Source organism: Simochromis diagramma, unplaced genomic scaffold (assembly GCF_900408965.1).
Source record: "Simochromis diagramma unplaced genomic scaffold, fSimDia1.1 OVJJ01000663.1, whole genome shotgun sequence".
NCBI classification, from domain to species: Eukaryota; Metazoa; Chordata; class Actinopteri; order Cichliformes; family Cichlidae; genus Simochromis; species Simochromis diagramma.
In genome coordinates, this window is record NW_024387049.1 from 279,343 (window position 1) to 305,998 (window position 26,656).

The following is a 26,656-nucleotide window of genomic DNA, read 5'->3' on the forward strand; positions in this document are numbered from 1 at the left end:
TGATGTTGTTTGATTTTGTTGACATATTAGAATCCCAATATACTGTAAGTCATGACACCTGTGATGGCCAAACCCATGGCCACACTCTAAAAGTTGGTAACTCTTATGTACGTATGAATGAAACTATATGTATTTTCAGAGCCAAGTAGTTACAGTATGAGGGATCCTGAGGAAGTTCTAGACCAGCATATTGAATAAGTCTTGTGTCTTTAAAGAGAGCATAGTGTAAATCAATCCAATCAATCAATCAATCCCTTGTTAAAAAATGCTATCAGTAGAAAAAATATTACGCTTCCCATAGTAGAGTGCTAAGTTTATAAGCTAGCACTGCTACACACTGCACACTGGCACAAAACCTTGTGTGGCCTTCTTGCTGTTGTAGATCCATGACTGCTGAATGCACATTCACAACTTGATATTTCAGAACCGACTGGATTGTCAGATGCTACCAAGCTGTAAGCAAAAGACAGCTAATCAATACCCTGAGCTACTTTCACTTGATCTGTCATTCAATAAGACAATATGTCAGCTTTCTCAAATAGGCCATGTCTCACAGTAGAATCAAACTCTTTCAGACTTCACACTGTGCTTTCCCCAGTAGCAGATGTGGTGACAGCAAAGAGATGATGAACGATACAAGGACAAAAGCTGACAGATGTGATAAATACAACGTCGAATGGCTAATCAATCTCACGCGGGGAGAAGGAAACGAAGGAAAAACAGCAGCAGGGATCTCCTGGTGTGAGTCAGCAGAGGCAAAAGAGTTTGATTGGCAGTGTGTAAACGCATGTGTTTGTGGGTTGTTGGTTTTTTTTTTGCAGACTGCATGTCCGTGTGTGAGAGTGTGGGTGAAGCTTTTTCTCATGCCTGACCCTGTCTTTATGAACCAAACAGGAAGTTTGGGCACCCACACTGTTTCAAAAAATACGTGGGTTTTTTAGTGCCTGGTAACAAACACTGGCATCGGCCCAAACGTAGTGAAAAATGGCACAATGCAAAAACAAGTTTGAAAGGAAGTGACAAATGACTGTGTAACCCATGGTTATTTTATTGCCAATTGTATTCTGTTTTTATTCTAATTTGAAGTGTTACTGTTTTGTTAAATGCTGAGTTTTCCCATGTACCATGAATGCACCATAGCGCGTGCGTGGTGACTTTCTTTCACTGCATCCGCCTGCACGGAGCTAGATGCGCAAAGCTGTGTGGATATTCAGTCCTGTAACGTGTTGCGCTACGGAATTAATGTTTTCTATGAAGAATATCCTGGTGAGTCTCACAGTTGCAGTTGCAGTTGTGATTCATAGTCTAGTTTCTGAGCATAAAACCAGTCAGGATACAATGCTTGTCGGAAATGTGATATTTGTCTTAGAACCTGCTAACGATTGCTTAGCTGTGTTAGCCTGTGGAGAGTATGCTAGCGTACCCACATGTGCTCCCTGGGCTAATGCGCTTACATGTGAAGTTTTAGCTAACACACCACGGAGACACTTTTCATGCTTCATGATTTGCAGTGGAATGTATTTTTGTTGTTGATAAATTGTTATTGGCCAATAAGAACTGTATAGATGTGTGATGTGTGAGGAAAAAAAAGGATAACACTAGAGAAACACATGTTTTATTTTACAAGTGAGTGATTGCACTGCACGTTGTGTGCAGGCTGGTTTTTTTTTTACGTGGTAGAAATCTGCTGCAAGGACCGAGCGGTGCCATCTAAGGACTGGATGCCACTGGAGGTGCCTAGAAAGGACGTTCTCAATCTGAAGGCCACCTGTTTCCTTGGAGGGTGGTAGGATACAACGATTGCAAATTTTTTTTTGGATTAACGTTTTTTCTGAGATCTCAGGACACTTTATGTTGTTACTTTTTTTCTTTTTTTGGGGGTCAGATCTGATTCCACTTAACACAAAAAACTGATGCATCAAAAAAGCAAAAACTGTGACTAAAGACAATTAACACTTACTAAGAACACTGAATACTAAGTGCACTGAACTGAAATGGACAGCCTACCTGATACATTTATGGACACTTTAAGTGATATATTGTACATTGTTGAGATTTATATGTTTGAAAAGGTCTAAATGTATTGTTCATGTCTATGTTTTGGAGCATTTAAATGTTGAATACACTCAAATCACTTTTCTCCCTTTAAGTTGTTGTCAGTGTCTCATTCTGAGTGGAGGGATATTCCTTCTTTAAGTTGAGTTACCACTGCCAGTCTCCTTACGATCCTAACTGAACCCAACAAGAGTAGATTCTCAAATATTGTTTTTTTCCTTGACTTTGTATGACAGATTACTGTGGATTTGACTGATTTTGGACTACTCAGTTAAAAAGGGTGACAACTAGTGGCGAGCCAGCCAGGAGATTGGCATAGTGGTTTTACCTCCAACTCATATGACACACTGAGTAATACGTTTATTTTCGAAAATGGCACTTGACCTTTGTGAACGCTTTAGAGTTGATAGCCAGAAAACCCTGCTTATTACAGGTATTGAAAGACATCGTAGTGAACATGATATAACTAATGTTTTTGAAGTCAATGGTAAGATCTCTAACATTGTCAGGGTCCCTGATGAGCCACATCAGCCCGAAGGCAGAACACTTATAGTGTATGAGTCTGAACAGGCTATCTTAAAGATAGACCCTTCCACCTTAGGGGAAGTTGTCAGCCCTTTAGACCCTACAGTGAAATGGGTTTCCAAAACCGTCAGAGATATCACCCAAGAAGAAATGGGCAAGGAAGTGGCCCGTAGATACCTGAAGGAACTTGAGTTTATGGGGGGCAGTGGGAGGGCAGGCTTCCTCAGTATTTTCCAAGGCGAATTGCAGGCCAGCCCTACCCCCCAGACTGAGACACGATCACCCGTTGACCATAACGTTAATACGACAGCTGACATCATTCCCAATACTGATTCAAGTGAACCCGTAGAACCCACAAGTGCTTTCAGCCCACATACTGACACTTTTGCTGGTCCAGTACATGTAGACGAGAGCATCTACAACCCTTCGCATATTCAGAAAGTAGTGGTTGAACATGTTATTCGTAATGAGCCAAGTCACGCACCCCTTGCTCATGCTAAGATACGTACCTTCTCAGGCCGACTTCCACGGCCCAACGGTGAAGTCGACTATGAGACATGGCGTACCCAAGTCGATCTTCTACTCAGTGACCCTTTTCTGACTGATGCCCTCAAAGTGAGGAAGATACTTGAGAGCTTGCTTAGCCCTGCATCTGAAATTGTAAAGCCTCTGGGGGTCACTGCGACACCAAGCACTTATGTCACTCAGCTTGATTCAGCCTATGGAGTTGTTGAGGACGGTGAAGAACTTTACACTGCCTTTCTTGGCTCGAATCAAAACAGCGGAGAAAACCCATCTGCCTTCTTGAACCGTCTTCACAGCCTTCTCACACGAGTCATTTCTAGAGGGGGAGCCCCTCCTACAAATGTAAATGAACTGCTTCTTAAGCAATTCATTAGAGGTTGCTGGGACCAAAGCTTGATAATAAGTCTCCAGCTTGAAGCAAAAAAGAGCTTTCCACCCTCATTTTCGGAGCTTCTCCTCATGTTAAGGACTGAGGAAGAGCGTCGTTTCGCCAAGTTGGACCGCATGAAGAAACATTTGGGTGCAACAAAAGCTGCTGCACATGCACACTCAGTTTTTAGTATGCCCACCTTTGGCCAAGCGCCACTTGCGACTCCTACTCCAACCGACAGTGAAGCTGTGAAACTCGAACAAAAAGTCAATGAACTCACAAAGCAAGTTGAACAGTTAACTTTAACTCAAAGGCCAAGGAGCACCACCCCAAGTACTGAACCTCTTGTAAGCACTAAATCCAAATCTGTGAACCCAAAACCAAATGAAACTGCCAAGCTTGAAAGTCAAATAGCCGAGTTGACCAAACAAGTCCAAATGCTTGTCCAAAGCCAAAGACATTCAACCAAACCTGAGAAATATGAGCCCAAAAATTCTCTAGCTGTCAACACCAGAAACTCACAGACATTTGCTAAAGTCCCTGGCACACCTAGGGCATGGTTTTGCTTTAAGTGTGGGGAAGACAATCATATTGCAGTAAGCTGCACAAATGACGCTAATCCTACACTTGTCCGAGAAAAGCATGCAGAGTTGAGAAAGAAACAGGCTGATTTTGCTGCACGACAGGCCACAGCCCCGTTTGCTTTAAACTAGTGGCAGCTCCTGTCGTGGGACACCCAGGAGCTGAAACCCTTGATTCCCCCAGTCCCGAGACATTAGCTTGTGGTCCTGAAGTGCAAATCACAGAACCCATTCATCCCATAGACAGCCTAGATCCTAACTTCCTCTTCCCTCAAGGTCTCATAGGCCCACGCTGTGCAGCCTCAGTACTTGTGAATCCGTAATGGACTCAGGCTCACAGGTTACGACCATTTCTGAGTCTTTTCACAAGATGCACCTTTCCCACCTTCCCATCCAGCCAATACATGCTCTTCTTGAAATTGAAGGAGCAGGAGGGCACAACGTGCCATACTTGGGTTATGTTCAGACTTGCATTACATTTCCCGAAAACATTGCAGGCAAAGAACAACAATTAACTGTCTTGGCCCTTGTTGTTCCTGAGTGTCACTTTAACAGTAGAATTCCGCTGTTGATAGGGACAAATGTGCTTTTATGGGTTTATGGACAGTTAGTACATCAAGATGGTCCCAAGTTCATTCGTAAGCTACACTCTAAGCAGTTTGCAACGATCCTTCAACATGTTGCCCAAGTACAAAGAAATGATACTCATTCCTGCCCTGTCATGTTGCATAGCAAAGGGGCAGTGACAATCCCTGCAAGACACAAACAATGCCTAATGGGAAATGTGAGGTTAAGAAAGAACAACCGGAACACAAGTTTTGTTCTTGAGCCGCATGAGCAATACAAGTTACCAGGTGGATTGCTTCTTGAATCAGCTTTAGTAGACATTCCCTTTAATTCCAGCAGTAAAGTACCTGTCATTGTACACAATGTTAGTGAACATGCCGTTACGTTGCAGTCAAATAGCATTGTTGCTCAAGCTTGTGCAGCCCAACACGTTTCCCCACTAGCATCAAGTCAAACTCGGAATCCTCCAAGTCAAAATGAACCAGACAGCGACAACCTCACATTCAACCTTGATGATTCTCCCATCCCAGAGCAATGGAAAGAGCGAATTCTGGGAAAACTGAGATCCATCCCTGAAGTTTTTGCTCTCAATGACATGTCCCATGGCCACACCACAGCTGTGAAGCACCGAATCAAATTGAACAATGAAACACCTTTCAAAGAGTGGCCAAGGCCCATACACCCAAGTGACAGAGAAGCTGTCAAACAACATTTAAGAGAATTACTGGATGCAGGCATCATTCGAGAGTCACAAAGTCCTTTTGCCTCACCAATTGTTTTGGTAAGGAAAAAGAATGGCTCGATAAGGCTATGCATAGATTACCGTAAACTAAATCTAAGAACTATTCGAGATGCATATGCCCTGCCAAATATTGAGGAGACATTCACAGCTCTGAGTGGAGCTAAATGGTTTTCGGTCATGGACCTTAAGTCCGGTTACTATCAGGTGGAGGTAGCCGAGGAGGACAAGCCTAAGACAGCCTTTGTGTGTCCTCTTGGCTTCTATGAATTTAATAGGATGCCACAGGGTGTTACAAATGCCCCAAGCACCTTCCAACGCCTGATGGAGAAGTGTGTGGGTGACCTCCACCTCACCGAAGTGCTTGTCTTTTTAGACGACCTGATTGTGTTCTCAGACACATTAGAAGAGCACGAATCCAGGCTAATGAAAGTTCTTACTCGCTTGAGAGACTACGGTCTTAAATTATCCCCAGAAAAATGCCACTTCTTCAAAACATCTGTGAAGTACTTAGGGCATGTTGTGGATGCTCACGGAGTCCACACCGATCCCGAAAAGATCTCTGCTCTGAAATGTTGGCCACGCCCATCTAATTTCAAAGAGCTTAAATGTTTTTTAGGCTTCGCTGGATACTATAGGCGTTTCGTTGAAGGGTACTCCAAGATAGCCAAACCGTTGAATCGTCTCACTGCCGGTTACCGGCCACCGAAGAAGAGAGGCAAGATTTACAAGAGAGAACCACCCAGACTTTCCTACAGTCCCACTCAGCCTCTCGGGGAGCAATGGACTCATGAGTGTGAAACCTCCTTCCGAACAATAATCGAAAAGCTGACTTCTGCACCAATTCTTGCTTTTGCCAACCCACAACTCCCCTATGTATTGCACACGGATGCTTGTCGGGATGGGTTGGGAGCTGCGCTCTATCAGGAGCAAGAGGGGAGGCTGAGAGCAGTTGCTTACGCTAGCAGGGGGCTTTCTAAGAGTGAACAGAACTATCCCACACACAAACTTGAATTCTTAGCCCTCAAGTGGGCTGTGTGTGAAAAGTTCAATGACTACCTTTACGGTTCTAGCTTCACAGTCCTGACCGACAATAACCCGCTAACTTATGTTTTGACAACTGCGAAATTAGATGCGGCAGGACACAGGTGGCTGGCTGCCTTGTCTACTTACAATTTCCATATTAAGTACAGGGCAGGTCAAGCAAACAAAGATGCTGATGGGTTGTCACGGCGGCCTCAAGAGCCTCCTCATGAAGATGAGGCATTTGTCAAAGAAAAAGCTCGTATTGATGACATGAAAGAACGTCTCATTAACATGCCAAACAATCTTGACCATGAAACGTTTTCTGCCTTGTGTCAGCGTCACTCAGTGTCATGCCATTCAGAAACCCTCTCAGTTGTCGAGAGTCTTGCTATTGACCCCAGCTCAGTCACTGAGGCTTATGGAGAAGACATCTTACCCTCAATGACAGATGCTGATTGGTGCGCTGCACAAAAGGATGATCCTTCTCTCGCTCGTGTTATAGCCCTGTTGAGAAGAGGCTTGAAACCCAGCCCCAAAGAAGCAAATCTTGAATCGTCAGATGTTAAACTCCTTCTGAAACAATGGAACAAACTCGAGCTCAGTAATGGCGTGCTTTACAGGAAATTCAATGACAGAGATTCCCTTGTGTACCAGTTAGTACTGCCCCAAAAGTACCGCGACAGAGCCCTGAAAGGTGTACATGACAAGGTTGGTCACCTCGGGGTTGAGCGTGCCTTACATCTCGCTCGGGCAAGGTTCTACTGGCCACGAATGGCTCAGTCCATTGAAGAGAAGTGTAAGAAATGCTCACGTTGTCTCATGAGGAAGGCCCTTCCCCAAAAGGCTGCTCCACTACAGAATATCCAGGCAACTTACCCTCTTGAGCTAGTGTGCATTGATTACTTGTGTATTGAGCCCGATAGTCGAGACACCAGAAATGTGTTAGTATTGACGGACCATTTCACAAAATTTGCAGTCGCGGTCCCGACAAAAGATCAAAAGGCTAAGACAATAGCCAGGGCTCTTTGGGATCACCTTATCATCCCCTATGGTATCCCTAGCCGTCTGCTTAGTGACCAAGGCAGAGATTTTGAATCTAAGCTTGTTAAAGAGCTCTGCACATTGATTGGGACAAGCAAAATTCGCACAACGCCCTATCATCCACGAGGAAACCCGGTGGAAAGGTACAATAGGACTCTCTTAGACATGTTAGGCACACTGGAGGACAAAGACAAGTACCATTGGAGAGACTTTGTTAGGCCATTAACACATGCCTACAACTGTACACGAAATGACACAACAGGGTACTGTCCATACGAACTTATGTTCGGCAGACAGCCGAGGTTGCCTATTGATCTTGTCCTTGGTACTCACCCAGACAAAACCAGTCCGAAGTCTTACTCTGACTATGTTAAAGGCCTTCGCCAAAACCTCCAAGAGAGTTACACCCTTGCCAGCGAACATTCACAAAAGATGGGTGAGAAGAATAAAATGAGGTTTGATAAAAAGATCAAAGCTGCAGAACTGTTTCCAGGTGACAGAGTTTTAGTAAGGAACGTGAATGTTAGAGGGAAGCACAAACTTGCTAACCGTTGGGAACAAAATATTCACATTGTTGTCAAACGGGTCAAAGACAGCCCAGTGTATGTTGTCAAACCGGAAAACAGAGACGGCCCCCAGCGTACATTGCACAGGGATTTGCTTCTCCCTTGCGGGTTCTTACCTGTTGAAGATCAGGTTGGATCGGACTCTCAAAATGGGAATCAGAGGAAAATGAGGACCAGGAGTAAACCAAACTGCACAAAAGGCAACGACAAGGATAATGGAGGAGAGTACAGTGATGAGATGAGTGATGAAGAGGAATTATGTATTGGCACATGGAATCCACAAATCATCACAAAAGCCCCTTACATTCAAACTGAGTCAGCTCATCCTAAAGCCCAACAGCAATTGGACAGTCATCCCCCTGTATCATCCCCTGACACTGCTGTACCGGAAACGTCCTTACCTGATATTGGAAAACCTGCCTTGACACAACCTGAAGTCTCTAACACAAGTCATGTGGACTATGTTCCTTCCGATGCTAGGTCTTCAGACCATGTTGTGATTGACATTCCCGAACCCAACTTGACACCTACAATGACTGATGAAGATCTCACTCCACCAGATCCTGCAGTCATTAATGATGCTGTTAGTACTGATGCTGGTGCTACAGAACCAGTGAGATTGAGGCGCTCTGACAGAGAAAGACGCCCACCTCAGAAGTTCACTTATGATGAGTTAGGAGAGCCGCTGACCTTGGCTATTAGCTCCTTTTTTCAAACCTTAGGTGTTGCATTCTCCAAAACTGTCATGTCACCTTTATCAGGCCCCAGTTGGTCAACGATGCATGAAGGGACTCATGCCGTTTAGAGGGGGAGAGTGTAACCCATGGTTATTTTATTGCCAATTGTATTCTGTTTTTATTCTAATTTGAAGTGTTACTGTTTTGTTAAATGCTGAGTTTTCCCATGTACCATGAATGCACCATAGCGCGTGCGTGGTGACTTTCTTTCACTGCATCCGCCTGCACGGAGCTAGATGCGCAAAGCTGTGTGGATATTCAGTCCTGTAACGTGTTGCGCTACGGAATTAATGTTTTCTATGAAGAATATCCTGGTGAGTCTCACAGTTGCAGTTGCAGTTGTGATTCATAGTCTAGTTTCTGAGCATAAAACCAGTCAGGATACAATGCTTGTCGGAAATGTGATATTTGTCTTAGAACCTGCTAACGATTGCTTAGCTGTGTTAGCCTGTGGAGAGTATGCTAGCGTACCCACATGTGCTCCCTGGGCTAATGCGCTTACATGTGAAGTTTTAGCTAACACACCACGGAGACACTTTTCATGCTTCATGATTTGCAGTGGAATGTATTTTTGTTGTTGATAAATTGTTATTGGCCAATAAGAACTGTATAGATGTGTGATGTGTGAGGAAAAAAAAGGATAACACTAGAGAAACACATGTTTTATTTTACAAGTGAGTGATTGCACTGCACGTTGTGTGCAGGCTGGTTTTTTTTTTACGTGGTAGAAATCTGCTGCAAGGACCGAGCGGTGCCATCTAAGGACTGGATGCCACTGGAGGTGCCTAGAAAGGACGTTCTCAATCTGAAGGCCACCTGTTTCCTTGGAGGGTGGTAGGATACAACGATTGCAAATTTTTTTTTGGATTAACGTTTTTTCTGAGATCTCAGGACACTTTATGTTGTTACTTTTTTTCTTTTTTTGGGGGTCAGATCTGATTCCACTTAACACAAAAAACTGATGCATCAAAAAAGCAAAAACTGTGACTAAAGACAATTAACACTTACTAAGAACACTGAATACTAAGTGCACTGAACTGAAATGGACAGCCTACCTGATACATTTATGGACACTTTAAGTGATATATTGTACATTGTTGAGATTTATATGTTTGAAAAGGTCTAAATGTATTGTTCATGTCTATGTTTTGGAGCATTTAAATGTTGAATACACTCAAATCACTTTTCTCCCTTTAAGTTGTTGTCAGTGTCTCATTCTGAGTGGAGGGATATTCCTTCTTTAAGTTGAGTTACCACTGCCAGTCTCCTTACGATCCTAACTGAACCCAACAAGAGTAGATTCTCAAATATTGTTTTTTTCCTTGACTTTGTATGACAGATTACTGTGGATTTGACTGATTTTGGACTACTCAGTTAAAAAGGGTGACAACTGGCTTAAGGAATAACGAACCTTCACCGTGGTGCAGTCGGATGAAGAGGAGTGAGTGAGCAACTATTTGTTTGTCTTCACTTTCTTCGGACAGCTGACACGTCCTTCTCTTCTGCCTTTTTCTTTCACACCTTCTCATCAGAAGGCCATTACCATGCCCTAGATGATGTGGAAGTTTGTGTGTAGGTGTGTGTACACGACCTACGTGTGTGTGACCGTCCAAGTCTACGTGACCTACTTAGATTCAGGAATGGATCTCGGGACGTTGTAGTAACTCACAGAAATCACTGAGCGAAAAACATGAACAATCCATTATCTTAGCCTGCTTTCAGCATTTTTAACAGCTATCTTTGGCTTCTTCACATTTCCTCTGTTCAGCTCCATGCAGAGTAAACATCCCCACTTTGGATGTTTACAGTTGAGTTGATATACACTTGTCATAGGCATGAATGTCATGGTAATTTGGGGGCTTTTAATGATTTCTTTGAAGACTTTTTTTAAGGATTTTATTCTAATCCACACACTCAAAATTATACATACAGCGTCAATATACAGGGAGTGCAGAATTATTAGGCAAATGAGTATTTTGTCCACATCATCCTCTTCATGCATGTTGTCTTACTCCAAGCTGTATAGGCTCGAAAGCCTACTACCAATTAAGCATATTAGGTGATGTGCATCTCTGTAATGAGAAGGGGTGTGGTCTAATGACATCAACACCCTATATCAGGTGTGCATAATTATTAGGCAACGTCCTTTCCTTTGGCAAAATGGGTCAAAAGAAGGACTTGACAGGCTCAGAAAAGTCAAAAATAGTGAGATATCTTGCAGAGGGATGCAGCAGTCTCAAAATTGCAAAGCTTTTGAAGCGTGATCATCGAACAATCAAGCGTTTCATTCAAAATAGTCAACAGGGTCGCAGGAAGCGTGTGGAAAAACCAAGGCGCCAAATAACTGCCCATGAACTGAGAAAAGTCAAGCGTGCAGCTGCCAAGATGCCACTTGCCACCAGTTTGGCCATATTTCAGAGCTGCAACATCACTGGAGTGCCCAAAAGCACAAGGTGTGCAATACTCAGAGACATGGCCAAGGTAAGAAAGGCTGAAAGACGACCACCACTGAACAAGACACACACGCTGAAACGTCAAGACTGGGCCAAGAAATATCTCAAGACTGGTTTTTCTAAGGTTTTATGGACTGATGAAATGAGAGTGAGTCTTGATGGGCCAGATGGATGGGCCCGTGGCTGGATTGGTAAAGGGCAGAGAGCTCCAGTCCGACTCAGACGCCAGCAAGGTGGAGGTGGAGTACTGGTTTGGGCTGGTATCATCAAAGATGAGCTTGTGGGGCCTTTTCGGGTTGAGGATGGAGTCAAGCTCAACTCCCAGTCCTACTGCCAGTTTCTGGAAGACACTTTCTTCAAGCAGTGGTACAGGAAGAAGTCTGCATCCTTCAAGAAAAACATGATTTTCATGCAGGACAATGCTCCATCACACGCGTCCAAGTACTCCACAGCGTGGCTGGCAAGAAAGGGTATAAAAGAAGAAAAACTAATGACATGGCCTCCTTGTTCACCTGATCTGAACCCCATTGAGAACCTGTGGTCCATCATCAAATGTGAGATTTACAAGGAGGGAAAACAGTACACCTCTCTGAACAGTGTCTGGGAGGCTGTGGTTGCTGCTGCACGCAATGTTGATGGTGAACAGATCAAAACACTGACATAACCCATGGATGGCAGGCTTTTGAGTGTCCTTGCAAAGAAAGGTGGCTATATTGGTCGCTGATTTGTTTTTGTTTTGTTTTTGAATGTCAGAAATGTATATTTGTGAATGTGGAGATGTTATATTGGTTTCACTGGTAAAAATAAATAATTGAAATGGGTATATATTTGTTTTTTGTTAAGTTGCCTAATAATTATGCACATTAATAGTCACCTGCACACACAGATATCCCCCTAAAATAGCTAAAACTAAAAACAAACTAAAAACTACTTCCAAAAACATTCAGCTTTGATATTAATGAGTTTTTTGGGTTCATTAAGAACATGGTTGTTGTTCAATAATAAAATTATTCCTCAAAAATACAACTTGCCTAATAATTCTGCACTCCCTGTACTGTACACCAGTGGTCGCCAACCTTTTTTGCACCTCGGACCGGTTTATGTCCGACAATATTTTCACGGACCTTTAAGGTGTCATGGAGACCGGCCCACCAAGTATTATAGGAAAAGCCATAAAGCCTTTAAATGAAAACAAACGCTGTTGTGACAGTGATGTACACTATCTTGTTGGTATTTATCTATGATTTCTATACATTTTACATCTGATGACCACTTTGGTTGTAAGATTCAGATAATTATTTATTAAAAGCTAGACATTTTAAATGAGAATAAGAAAGAAAAGTATTTATTTGCCCCCCTTTCCCTGTTAATGCCCTACCTGGCCCCCTGGCATAACTTCACTAGACCCGCCCCTGCACAGTTACCAGCTGTCAGCTACCTAAAAAAGGATCCTGGTGTTATTTGTCTCTCAGAAACAGTTCATAACTTCCCTTCAACTCATTCATGTCACCTTAAAGGTAAACCTGTTTCTCCATCACCTGTTCAGCTCTGATGATTCAGTAAGGACATCTCCTGGTTTCATCTTCATGTTTCCCTTTCACCACATATCCAAACCGACATCATGACCAGCAGCTTTACAGCTGTGGCTCCAACAAACATCAGCTGATACTAGAAATTAATATTAAGCTTGTAGCTTCCCATTGCCAGTGTGTGAATGTGTGTGTGAATGGGTGAATGACTGAATGTAGTGTAAAGCGCTTTGGGGTCCTTAGGGACTAAGTAAAGCGCTATAGAAATGCAGGCCATTTACCATTTAAATAAATTCTAACAACAGCTTACTAATCTTAAATGTGCTGCTGTTTTTTAGCGCAACATCAGCTGGTTTCGTCTTTCTGGCGCAAAGTGAACGATAAACAAAAGAGAAAAGCCGATCAGCCGATCAGCCGATCAGTTTCATGATTGAAGTAGCAACAAGAGAGGGAGGGGGAGGGAATGAGAGAAGAAGAGGCAGCTGACAGCGTAAAGACACAGAATAGCTCTTTCAGAGCTATTGCCCAAGCAAGGGGGCGGGGTCTCCATCCAACCTCCTCGGCCGTAATTGGTCAAGCCCAGAGTTGATCATGACACATTAGCCAATCCCCACCTTTCATTGTTTATACCATTACAAAAAAACAAACAAAAAAACATCGGCCCATAAAATTGAAAACTCACCATCAGCCCACCGGGCAAATGGCCAGTCCAGCTATGCCAGTGCCGAACAACTCACGGACCGGTACGTGGCCCAGAGGTTGGTTGCTGCTGCTGTACAAAGAATATATACATACAACCCAAATAATATTTGGTTAAATGTACCCATTTGGCAGTCATCTAATTACATAACATAATTTTGACTGGATAGTTGACGACCCTTCTTCAGAATTGGTACAGTCCATTTGAATTGGTTGGTTTCCTTGTACAGACCCACATTTTAAGCAGAATCCACAAACTTTCAGTAGAGTTGAGTTTGGGGCTTTGAGATGACCAAGCTTAATGTTAGCCTGCTTTCTTTTTATCTTTTAAGCATTGATTTGTGTAAAATTGTGTGAACTTGTGTAAATCTTCAGTTCTTCTTCTTAGATCATCACTGAGTCCCCTGAACTTTTCCATTGTTCTGGCTATTTGTTAATCGGCAAAGAAAAATTAACAGTTGTAGTTAATCATGATCACTAACAAGAAGTTAATAGGTCTTGGCCTTGTCAAGTTAAAAGACATTGGAGAACAGCGCCACTTATTAAAATATTTAAATGAGTGTATGTCTATATTTGAGGCTGTATGCATAATTTTGACCCTGCATGGATTAGAAATATCCCAACATGAATTCAAACGTGTAAATGGGCTGAGTCATATAGTGCTTTTCTACTTAGCACTCTACTGCTTTATACATCTTGTTGTATGAACTTGCCATCATGAGCATTATAACTAATAGAAAGGGTTTTTTTCCTTCAACTCTTCTGTTTCTTGTCTCATTCTTTAGGATCCCAACACTCCTGTGTTGATGCATATGCTGTATGTAACATAATGTACTATAAGCTGCAATAATGAGCATCGAATCTGAAATGCACCAAGTGTTTGTTTTGACAGTTCAAAGCAGATTAGAGCTGAAGAATTAACTTTGTTTAGTGTAGTATTTACTAGAGATGGACCGATCCGATATTACGTATCGGTATCGGTCCGATACTGACCTAAATTACTGGATCGGATATCGGAGAAAAATAAAAAATGTAATCCGATCCATTAAATATCACGAAAGCACCTCACAAAACTTGCAACACGCCGTAACTCACCTCAGAACGTTAGCACGTCGGAGCAGTATGCATCACGTGATAGAGCGGCTGTGGCATGCGGGACCTGTCGGTGGTCTGGATAGCATTTGGAGCTTCGCTAGCAACCCGGCATTTCATCTCCGACAAAGTTATCCCGAGAGAAGTAAAGCAAGTGTGTAAGTCCATCTCTGAATGTTTGTAAAGCATTCCTGCGTTAAGCTTAACAAGCGACTGCTTCTTCTCGCTGCTACTTCAATCATGAAACTGCTTAATGATCAGCTGATCGGCTTTTCTGTCGAGAGTCCGTGTCTCTAGTTTGCTTTTGGCCCACTTTGCACCAGAAAGAGGAAACCAGCGGCTGAACAACAGCAGCACGTTTAAGCTTTAAGCTTTAAGTAGAAAGTAATATTAAATACATTCTAACAACAGCTGATCAAGCTGTTGTTAGAATGTATTTAATATTACTTTCTACTCGAGGATCTTTTTCTACGTAGCTGATGCTGGTAACTGTGCAGGGGCGGATCTAGCAAAGTTTAGCCAGGGGGGCCGATAGGGCATTAACAGGGAAAAGGGGGCACAAAGACATACTTTTCTTTCTTATTCTCATTTAAAATGTCTAGCTTTTAATAAATAATTATCCAAATCTTACACCCAAAGTTTTAATTTGATGTAAAATGAATAGAAGTCAATTACTGTATATAGTGACTATTAAGTCTAATATATATACCCTAGTAAGCTATAGTACTTTTTCCTTTGGGAAGGTACCATCTGTGCAGTCTGCAATTTTGTTGAAGAAAGATGTTGAATCTATTTAATATTTCTTGAAAAATAATTGATTTCTGTGCATTTTTTTTCACACTGCATCAAATTAAGGTTGATTACGTCGATTAAGCATCATGAGGTGGAGCGTGAGGGGTGGTTCCCTATTTTTTATTTATTTATTTTTGTTGTTGCTGGGAGTTGGAACCCTATTAGTTAGGTTGCTTAATATTTACGCTAAGTACTCTTTAAAATACCAGAATAGGGAGGATGGTGTAGGTTTAAGTTTATTAGATTGATCAGTATTGCTGAACTATGAAATATTTTTTTTTGCATACAGGTATAACAGAATAGCTTTAGTGTAGTTGTTGTTTTAAACTTGAGTATGAACTTATACAAAATGCAGCAAGATATTTAAAAAACAGTTTTGTTGATTAAAAAACACTATATCGGATTCATATCGGTATCGGCAGATATCCAAATTTATGATATCGGTATCGGTATCGGACATAAAAAAGTGGTATCGTGCCATCTCTAGTATTTACCCAGCTTTTGTTGCACGATTCCAAATAAATCCAGTGCTATTGGCCTTTTCAACAGTTGGGGAAACAATAAATCCAAACAAAGCCTCTATGTGTAGAACTTTGTGGCACCGTGCTTCCCTCAAGACATTTCATTTCTTACCTTAGTCAAAATTATGATATAGATATTCACGGGTCTGACCAGTTCTTTGAAACCTGCTTATTAAGGTGTTATCACATTTATCTTTGGTTATGGGTTGGTTGATTACATACAGTGGTCCTGAAAGGTCAAATGCACTGCAAGTTTAAAAAAAGGGCAGTAAATAGAAAAAGACTGCAAAATCTCACAAAACCCCCCCAACAAAAACAAAACAAAACTCACAAACCACAAAGGAAGTGTTTTTGGAGAGACAATAACGCAGTAGCTACCAGTAAATGGCTAATAACATCTGTCACTTCTGCATCTGTTCTATCATGTCTCCCTAAAAAAAACTTGTTTTGTGAATATCTTGGTCCACTTTCATTGTATCTCTGTATCATTGTATATAACTCTGGTTATATTTTTTCTATTTCCATGTGTTTTATTCAAATTCATTGTCTTTTGCAGTATTTTTTTTTTTTACCACAAGCTCATGTATTAAAAGCCTGATAATTATAACACAACATTACACGACTTACTGTTATATATACAACTAAATCAGTACAATTTAAAATTAGCATACCTGAGTTAAGTGTATTCAAAAAAGGGGTTTTAAATAAAAAATCATTAAAGTCTTTAGCCTTCATTAATGCATAACCAACACAAAACACAGTCCAGCTGTGTTGCCCAATCTTGACTGTACTGTAAAAAAATCTGCTGGATGCTTAGTCACACATAGAATTTAAAACAAAGCTGCTCAGACTTTGACAAAATGTGGGCGAATGATGCGTCCTACTGCATTAGGGTATTTTCAAAAATAATACTGAGCATCTGTAGCCCAAGGCTCTCTCCTAACAGATCAAAATGTGGTGACATATTTGTGACACATTAGCTCAGATGGGCATTCCATCATTTGTGTTTACTGTTTACCGTCAGCTTGTTTCGCCCCGAAAGGATGGGGAATTATCCTCACTACATTCTGGTGATCATATTTCATTAATTGTGACAGCCCTCCATTTACGTCGCACGCACACTCGCAAGAATGCTCACACGCACATTCACACACACGGACTTCTAACCTGTTCCTTGACTGAGGCGAGGATGGCGGAGGTGGTTTCAGACTCGGAGCCGTCTCCGTTGGAGGCATTGAGGACGGGGCTCAACATGGTAGCAGCGCTGGCAGTGTCAGACGCCACCTCAGGCACTGGCATACCTCCTGGAAAACAAGGGAACATGCAAGTCTTTTACTATTAGACACTCACATCCCAACATTTAGAGTGGGACATAATTTTTACACTCGTCATGCACACATGAGTGGAGGTTGGATGTGGAGCTGTGTAACGAATCCATTTGGAAAAAAATCTATTTGGTCACTGACAAAACCTGCTAAAAGACTACTGCTCCGCTCTTTATTTGCATTTTCTTTCTGACTTTTTCAGATTCAGGTTATAGGTAGCTAGAGCTTATTGTAGCATGCATTTAAAAAAGGGCAGTGACGCATCAAGGACAGGTGCACGGGAGCAAAACAAATGTAGGCCAGCGAGAAGAGGGAGCATACTCTACAGAGATAATGGAGAATCAAATTTTGTAGACACACATTTTAAAAAATTGTGTGTTTACAACGCATTGTGTTCAGCGTCCTGCTTGGTTGTAGACAATTTCCAATCAATCTCGTGCTGTGTCTCCTGTACAGCACAGAATGCGTTCAGCTTGTCAAATTTACATAAATCTTCGCTAGCAGAAGACAGCAAACACAACAGTGTCAATGTCAAAGGATTATAAGGTGCATTAAGCAAAACAAAACAGTCAGGTAAGTCAAACTTTATTCAACTCAATCTTCTTGCTTCTTCTACTTCTGCACCATTGATTCTCTCGCAGCTGCTCTATTTCCATGTTCTGGACCTGAAAACAGGTTTTGATCTTTGGTTTCATTCTATAATACTGGACTTATTTTTCTAAGAAGGTTTGAACTTTGAGAGTGTTTAAACAAGAGAGAAAAGTGTGAAAATGTTCATGCCTGTCTGAGAAAAGTGTATAAAGTGTGGAGTGATGGGTTTTACAGCCTTAAAACATCTATAATAATAAAAAATAAAGTTGGCTACTTCGCAGATTTCACCTATCGCGGGTTATTTTTAGAACGTAACACCCGCAATAAACGAGGGACCACTGTACTCAAATTTACTTACGGTATAATTATTTCTTTGTTTCCTTTAAAAACCTGATTTGTTACCTTTTTATTATAGCATACCTACCATTTATATTGTATATATTTACACTGTAATTTCAAATAAAATGCATAAAACTTCCACTTATTTAGAGGGGAGTTTTATCCTTAGTCACAGGTCGTGCTATAATGTGTTGCTAAGAGTGCTATAATATTTTGTTCCTCACAAAATAAAAAGAAGATATAGATTTAGTAACAATGAAGCAGATCGAACATAACATGTCTACTGTAGAGCTAATCTGCACAGGTAACACTTCATAATATGCATCCATCCATGTTCTGCCTCTTATCTGGGTCGCAGGTTCAACAGTCTAAGCAGAGGTGAGAACACCTTTCTCTTCCTAACCAGCTCCTCCAGCTTTTCTTGGGGTTACACTGAGGTTTTCCCATGTCTTTGGTCTTCCCCAGGGCCAGAACACCTCACCTAAGAGGTGTCAGATGCCTGAGTCACCTCACCTACTGCTTTGATGTGGATGTGCACCATTCTGAGCCTCTGCTGTATGAACAAGAGAGCCCAGCTACCTTTCAGAGCAAGCTCATTTCCAGTGCATGTATCCACATATTGTTTCCGATGCTACACACAGCTCATGGTCCTTGCTGAGAGAAGGAATGTAGACTTATCAGTAAATTAGCAGCTTCACTTTCATCCTTTATTTTAACCATTTGTAGTTATTTTATTGTTAAGAAAAAAGCTGTAAAGTTGCGTCTGGCTTTTAAAAAAGTTTGTAACTGCCTCTTAGATAAGGTCTGAACACATATTTGGGCGGCTATTTTGGTATCACAAGTCTAACTTCCAGAGTTCCAGCATCAGAGGGACTGGCACACACACACACACACACACACACACACACACACACACACACACACACACACACAAACACACTCAAATTCCATGCTTGATGCCATGTGTCATCCTGTATTTGACCAAGCGTAGGAGGACACGGGCTTCACATGTGCCATGTAATCCTGATGCAGCACAGAGCTGGTGTAACGGCTGCATCAGCCAGATTTATACACTGGGGAAAGGATTGGAATGAGGAATGCGCACACATACAGACACACACACACACACACACACACGTGCACACACGTAAAACTGTGCTGCTGGCATGAGGCAGCACAAGCCTAATGCCGAGGTAAGAAAAGTGGAGCCTATGAGCGGAGAGGAGGGGGGGTGAAGGGAAAAATGAATGAGAGTGAGGATGACAGCCCAGAGAAGACAGCAGAGAGATGGAGGCGAGGTGAGGAGAAAAGAGGAGGAGGTTGATGGGATATGAAGAAAAGACATGACAAGAGGAGAAAACTATTCTTGCATGCTGCTAGGCAACAATCTCTGGTCACTGAAGGCTGCTAATATGGCTGACCTGGCTTTACGTGTCTTCCATTTTGGAGTGTTTCTTTTGCTCTCCGTTTCCCAAATCACTGTTTGTAAACCGAAACCTTTCACTTCCACCCACTTTGCTGCTTACGCGTAATCTCTCTCACTCCTTCTTTCCTCCTCGTGCCTCCCCACTATTGTGTTCTCCTCCCTCACTTCTCTTCACTTGACCTGTTTCAGTGCGTGCTCATCTTTTTCAGCACATTTCTGCTTTATTAGGCAGCACCCAGAGGAGGGTGACAGAAGGAGGATGACCCACAAGGTTGTGGGTTGAATTTGAACCTGCAATGCTACAATGCACCTGAGCTCTCTCAGCCTCACCTTCTCCGAGGATGCACTGTACCTCATAAACATGCTGCTTATCTGGCTCTGTGACACCGTTACATGCTTCACATTCTTCCTGTCAGCTCAATTTTCTGAAATCTGTACTCTCTGCGTCTGCCGGCACAACTGTAAAGCATGAGCTGTACTGTCCATTTAAAAGGAAACTCAACCCTGCCTATTCTGCTTCTCTTACCACTCTTTGCTCTTTCAGTAGTCATCATCACAGAGTGTCATCCCTCCACTTTTCATGATTTGTCTCATCCCCTCTGGAAATCTCGCTCCTGTGTTCTATGTTTTTGTTTCTGTAAGCAGAGTTGGGTCCTGGTTCATGGCAGCTGTCGCTGAGGCCTTCTCAGTCAGATGAATGTTTGCTTCCATCTTTAAGCTTTCAAGAAGAAACCTGTAACATTTGCTAGACAGCAGCCCCTGTGGCCACCATGTTACGCTGGCCCTGGGAGGCCAAACGGACTGCAACTTAAGAAAACACCAGCAATAAGAAAAATGCTGCAAAAGCACCCAAAACACAACGGAAATAGGAAAAAAGAAAACAGAAATAGAAAAAACGAAAACTGAAATGCGAAAAAACAGATTTCCAAAGCACAAAGGAAGTGTTTCTGGGGAGACAATAACCCGACGGACCAGTTGCAGGAACCAAAATATGCTAAGAATTGCGCTGGGAGACACTTAAAGGAAGTGGAGGATGTATCGGTTTTGCGAGGAAAGAAAAGATGAGAGGTAAGTGTGTTAGCCTAACTATTAGCCTAAAAATCCGTCATCAGTATTATATGAATCATGAGATTACAACACGCTTACCTAGCATATTTTGGTTCCTGCAAGTGGTCCGTCGGGTTATTGTCTCCCCAGAAACACTTCCTTTGTGCTTTGGAAATCTGTTCTTTCCTATTTCTCTTTTCATTTTTCCTATTTGTGTTTTGTTTTTTCCTATTTCCATTGTGTTTTGTGTGCTTTTGCAGCATTTTTCTTATTGCTGGTGTTTTCTTAAATTGATGTCCATTTGGCCTCTCAGGGCCACCGTACCATGTTGGTGAAAAATGAAGCCAATGAGGAAAGCTTACAATGGCTGGTGCTGCTTAGAGAATAAAAGCAGGTGCATAGTGAGGACGTTATACTGTGAGATGGTGCAAAGTTTTTATGTATACAACAGTATACAACAAACAAAGAAAATAAAACATAAAAATGATTTTAAGTTAAATAAGACCAAGATTGTATAAGAGAGTAGTGCAAATTGCTTTAATAAATAATATGTGTACTATAAAAAAAGCAACTGCAAGAAAGCACAATACCGAAATATTTGTGTGAAATCTGGTGCCTGACAAGTGTTGTTCACCTGTCACAGAAGGAAGAGTTACTGTACACTTGAGATGGGTTGAGTATGATGGAGAGCACTTTGTTCAGTGACAAACCAATGAGTGACATCTGTTTCTTACAGTCTATGGTGGACATATTTTTTTGCCACACCGAGTACCACATTGTGCCTAAACACAGATTATTAACACAGCGAATTTCCTTGTGGGGACAATAAAACCTGACCCTTGAGTTTAGAAAACTGTTTTGTAAAAATCTCCGCACTGAATAAAATGATATACAATTCTTAAAATATGACGGAAATGAAACTAGGCCAGCGAATAAAAAAGAAAAAAGGCAGAAAAGAAATTAGAACTCCTTTTGGAAGTATCGGAACACAAGAATAAGATCCTGCAGTTTCAGTGACTTGGTAGTTCAACAGAGAAGACAGATAATTCAAGTCACTTCAGTAGAATCACGCTATCAAACGTTGTCTTTGATCCACCATCCACTGTATGCCACGCTGAGTCACGCATGCAGTGCATACTTGGGAAATAGGCCTTTTTTCACACCAGCAGCATGACTGGTACAAATGAACATTTTAACAGTGAGGCAATGTTCGCTTAACAGAGCCTTTTTAACTACTGGAAATTTCTAGATCTGAGCAATGACCTGCAGCTGTTCTTCATACCGCATTATGACTTTACCGCATATGCCTGTTTATGAGTTGTATCCCATTACTACCGCTGTTAAGCCCATTCATCCATTAGCCTACCTAATCTATTTGCTTAGTCTTGATTGCACAGCCATGATGTACTCATCATGTTTGCACATCTCTTACATCATCACCCCACATCTCTGCTTTTTATCGTTGTCTTGCTTAGTGCACATTTCTGTTTTCTCCATGGGGAATACTTCTGAAATGATTTATGCAGGGCATACAAAATGAGTTGAAGTCTGGTTGGGTATTTTTTCTATTAAAAACTAAGAGTGTTTGAAAATAAATTTGGGAAATATGGTACTGTGGAAAAAACTCTTGAGCCACACCTCATTTCTTTTTATGTTGCTAGGAAAATGGGAAATAGGTGCAGTGATTTATTGAAATGTGCAAACATAAATCAAAATACAGAGTTTCTACAATTCTAAAAAGCTTGAGTCATTATTTGCTACAACTACCATTTATTCTTCATCACAAACTAAACTTTTGCAGGTAGCTTTTTTGTCATTTCAGGAACTTCAGGAATAGTTCTCAATGCTTCTTGAAGGACATTCAAAGCTCTTATTTGGAGGTTTTTTTTTTCCTTTTGTAAGGTTCTTTGTCAAGATGACTCCTCACTGCTTCAATAAGTTAGAGATCCGGGCTTTGGGGACGCCAATCCATGACTGATGGTGTTCCAGTGTTCGCTTTTTCGATCCAGGTATGCATTGGTACTGCATGGGGGATCAAAATCTGACAATAATTTTATGTGTTCATAATTCCATTAATTTTAACACCATCCTCTACACCAGTGGCTGAAATGTTGCCCCAAACTATGACGGACCCTGTTTGCAGGCATATGAAGCAAAACCACCATCTTAAGTGTGTCAGAATTCCTCCATAGATTCAGGACCTGTATGACAGACAAGCTGTTTAAAAAGCCCCAGAAGTCCTACAGACTTTGGTGATTCTAGATTTTTCATGTACTACCACTAATTTATGCAATGAAGCACTTACTGTATGGACTGAAACTATATTACCAGAAACTAGGATGGTGACAAACATTGTGCGTTCTAGATGTCATAATTTCAGACTTCAGCCTCAGTTCTAAAGACATGACCAACACCCTAGCAACCTAGGTTCAATAGGGAAAGATGCGTATTTCTCAACCAGCTGGAGAATCGTTGCTGGCTTTTGCTGGGTAACATTAGTAGGAATGAACGTTCTACATCAAAGCCTCCTAGTTGTTTTCGTTGTTTGCAAATTGCTGGGGTTGCCTGTAGTTTGCATAGAAGATGAAGATTTGTCTGCAAACACACACCAACCACTGAGTGGGAGTAAAACTCGAAAAAGTGCATCACAAACCAAAATGTTGTGCCTTACCAACCAACCACTTCACTTCCGTGCACTTCACATTCACATTTTCACTACTGCTTAAGCCAGTAGTTGGCAAGTGGTTGAAGACCAGTTGGCATCTTCCAGAGAAACTATGTGCTACTGCAGCAATCTACTGGCAACCAAAGTAATCCAATGGAGGTTTTTTTTTTGTGCAGTACCATATACTTCTTTGCGACCAAGCACGCCAGTGACACCAATGCACATTTTTCTCTGGCGATCAGCCAACTGGTCCCTAGGTCTGTGTGAGTAGAGCTTAGCATTGTCAGTGGGGCTACCTCAGCATGGTGGTGTTAGCATTAATCCCTCCCCCCAAAAATCACCATGCATACTAATACATTGCTGCACCAACACTAGAAATTTCTACATTGATGGTGAAGGATGTCCTGATCCTGCACTGTGTTCAGTCTCTCCTTAATTTGGCTTGATTAAGCATTAAAAATTTAACCTGACAGTACATCCAAGCTTGATCAGAGAATTGAAACCGAAAGTGGAGAAGGCCCAATTTGCCTATAGAATATAACGCAAGGGAAGATCTGTTTTTTAATTTTGCAGACAGGGCAGGCAGCCAAATATAGGTCAACTCGACAGACCATGTCCAAACCCTCATCACACAACTGACCAGTACAAAGCAGCTTTCCCCAATAACAGCCATCAGAACTAGGTTACAGAGGCCAACAGCCCAGCTAGAGACAAGACTTTGAATATGGATTAGGCCTAAAGGCTTTATTTCACTGAAGTATAATCTTGGATTTTTAGGTCTATATTTCAGCGGTGTAATGCAGGGGTATTTAGGCCTGCATTTCACAGCGTAATCTCTGATATTGCTGTAACATTGTAAATGCAGCTCACCACGCTATGATTGACATGTCTGACATGGGGAATATTGGGCTTAATCTTTTGACCCATTAAGCTCATCAGTCGGGTCTGAGACAGGCATGTTTTGGTGAAGACAGAATTCATCAGAGGTGCAGCAAATCAGCTAAACCTCTGTATGGCAAGGTTCTTTGTGGGTGTTGCATATTGCACTCACGACTATATTTCCTGTTGTGTACATATGTGTGTGCATAGTGCACTAAAGCGTGTGTGCATATGTGGGTATTTGTACTTTCTATCTGAGATATGAGTGTTTGATGGGCAGTCCCCCGTTGCCTCATTAAAACTTGCAGCAGTGTTTTGTTTTGTCTTCACCAGTCATCTGTCCCTTTGTCTAGACCCTGCACCCACGACTCTGCTTCCAAATTAACAACATTTACCAATGCAATTAGTACTGTCTGTGTATCACTTTGTATTTATTTAAACCCAGTGTCAACCGTGAATGTATGGCTTTAACTTTTCTGTGTTACCTCTGAGAGTTTTGTGATATTTGATTTACTCTTTTGTTGTCTAATGGACATGTCAAAAGAAATGAAACAGTAATGATAGTAGTACAAGACACATTAAAAACCCCAACCGACACCTATCTAATTAAAATCCTGTCTTGGACATTTGAGCAGTCCCTTTTAGCTTTATAGAGCATTTTGGCAACTTTTAAAACATTGATTGATTTCACAGTCCTCAGTTTGATGGGTTTGCTCTTATTTTCCTATATATACATATTTACACTCAGTTGGTGGAGAACAGAATTAATATGTGAGTTAATTGTGTTTTTTGTAAGGTGACCTTGGGTTTCTGAAAGGCGCCCTCAAATAAAATGTATTATTATTATTATTATTATTAATGTTGGATTTAACAGTACATGAGCATACCGGCTTTATAGTATACAGATCCTCCCACTGTACTATATGAACAACAACATGTCTTTTGTCCTGTTTTCCTTCTCTCACCCCAACCAGTCGCAGCAGATGGCCCCGCCCCTCCCTGAGCCTGGTTCTCCCAGAGGTTTCTTCCTGTTAAAAGGGAGTTTTTTCTTCCCACTTTTCCTTCGCCAAAGTGCTTGCTCATAGGGGGTCATATGAATGTTGGGTTATTCTCTGTATGTATTACTGAAGGGTCTACCTTACAATACAAAGCACCTTGAGGCAGCTGTTGTTGTGATTTGGCGCTGTACAAATAAAATTGAATTAAATTGAATTACTATATGTGAGTATGTGAGTTTACATCAAGGTGTCATCATTTATAAAAGGCCTTATCCCAGACATTATTTTGTACTTCTGACTGCTGACTTCTGAAGACAACGCAAGCAATATTATTAATATTTTTTAATGAAAATGGATTTTTTGCTGAAAAGGTTTGCATCTATATTAAGACCAACATTACACACAACTTTCTCACACAAGGCTGTCCCTTGAACAGCTTGATAAACATAGCAGTGTTACATAAACTCATAAACTGCATAGACTGCAGTGATTTGCAAACCTATATACCAATTTTTGCTCATAACCAAGCATAGATATCATGTCATTTCTTTAAACTGAGACATTTTACTATTTAGGTGATACATATCAGCTTTTCCAACACATCTGTCACAGCCACCCTCTATATGTCTTCCTTCATGACATTCATGAACCTCCTCTGAAGTCTTTTTCTTTTCCTCCTGGCTGGCAGCTCCATCTTCAACATCCTTTGTTCAGTATATCCTCTATGGTTCCTGTGTACATGTCTCAACCATCTCAGCTACCAACTTTGCTACCTCCAGCTCAGATTCCTGTCTTTTTTTCACCTCCAGCTCAGATTCCTGTCTTTTTTTCACTGCAGCTGTCTCAAACCATACGAGCTTGTAAACCTTCCCCTTCATTCTTGCTGCTATCCTTCTGTCATAAATCACTCCTCACACTCATCTCCACCCACTCCAACCTGGCTGTCTTACCTACTGTCCGTTGCTTTGAATGATTGACCTCAGGTATTTTGAAATTTTCTACCTTCACAATGTCTACTCTTTGCATTTTAACTTTTCCACCCATTCCTCCACTTCCTCTCATTTACACAAATATTTTAGTCTTGCTTCTATTGCCTTTCTTCTGTCCAGTGTATGCCTCCACCTCTCCAGGCACTCTTCCACCTGTTCCCTACTCTCACTACAGATCAAAGTGTCATCTGCAAACATCAAACTCCAGCAGCCTGCCAGGCTGTCCATCACCACTGCAAACAAGAAGGGGCTCAGAGCGGATTCCTGTTATAATTCCACTAGGAGTGACAGATGGGCTGTGGGGGTGTGATTGGTAGCTTAAACATCTGGAATTGGGAGCATCCATATTTGGAAAAGCACCCACAGTGCTGAAAGGTTCCCATATGGAAAAGATATATATAAATCTTATAAAGTTTGTATCTGTCTTGTGTGAAACTTGTATGAAAAGCATATAAGAGTGAAAACAGATATAAGATCCCTTGAAAAATTATATAATGAAACTTGTATGTTTTGGATACTTACTAAAACAATGTATGAAAGTAATGAGAAAGTGGCCACTTTCATGAGTAAATCATGTAA

The 26,656-nt window shown here is 41.5% G+C and overlaps 2 protein-coding genes and 1 long non-coding RNA gene across 5 annotated transcripts in view; 2 read left to right on the forward strand and 1 right to left on the reverse strand.

Moving 5' to 3' along the window:
- The window catches only part of ctnnd2b (catenin (cadherin-associated protein), delta 2b), a 224,990-nt gene that overhangs the window by 159,113 nt on the left and 39,221 nt on the right, over window positions 1-26,656 (reverse strand). For 2 of the 3 annotated variants that reach the window (XM_040044969.1, XM_040044968.1), the window contains one exon: window positions 16,986-17,122. In XM_040044969.1, the coding sequence (XP_039900903.1) occupies window positions 16,986-17,117 (132 nt within the window). In that variant the 5' untranslated portion in view covers window positions 17,118-17,122. Of the gene's footprint in view, window positions 1-16,985; window positions 17,123-20,025; window positions 20,387-26,656 lie in introns of those variants that run through there. The other variant, XM_040044972.1, reaches the window with a different exon arrangement.
- LOC120741873 (zinc finger CCHC domain-containing protein 12-like) lies at window positions 1,024-4,642 on the forward strand. The gene is made up of 2 exons (XM_040044973.1): window positions 1,024-1,266; window positions 1,657-4,642. The coding sequence occupies exon 2, from the start codon at window positions 2,428-2,430 to the stop codon at window positions 4,186-4,188; it is 1,761 nt and encodes a 586-aa protein (XP_039900907.1). The 5' UTR covers window positions 1,024-1,266; window positions 1,657-2,427; the 3' UTR covers window positions 4,189-4,642.
- LOC120741874 lies at window positions 8,577-10,107 on the forward strand. Its single transcript, XR_005697705.1, has 2 exons — window positions 8,577-9,046; window positions 9,437-10,107. It is a non-coding gene; the product is annotated as an uncharacterized LOC120741874 (long non-coding RNA).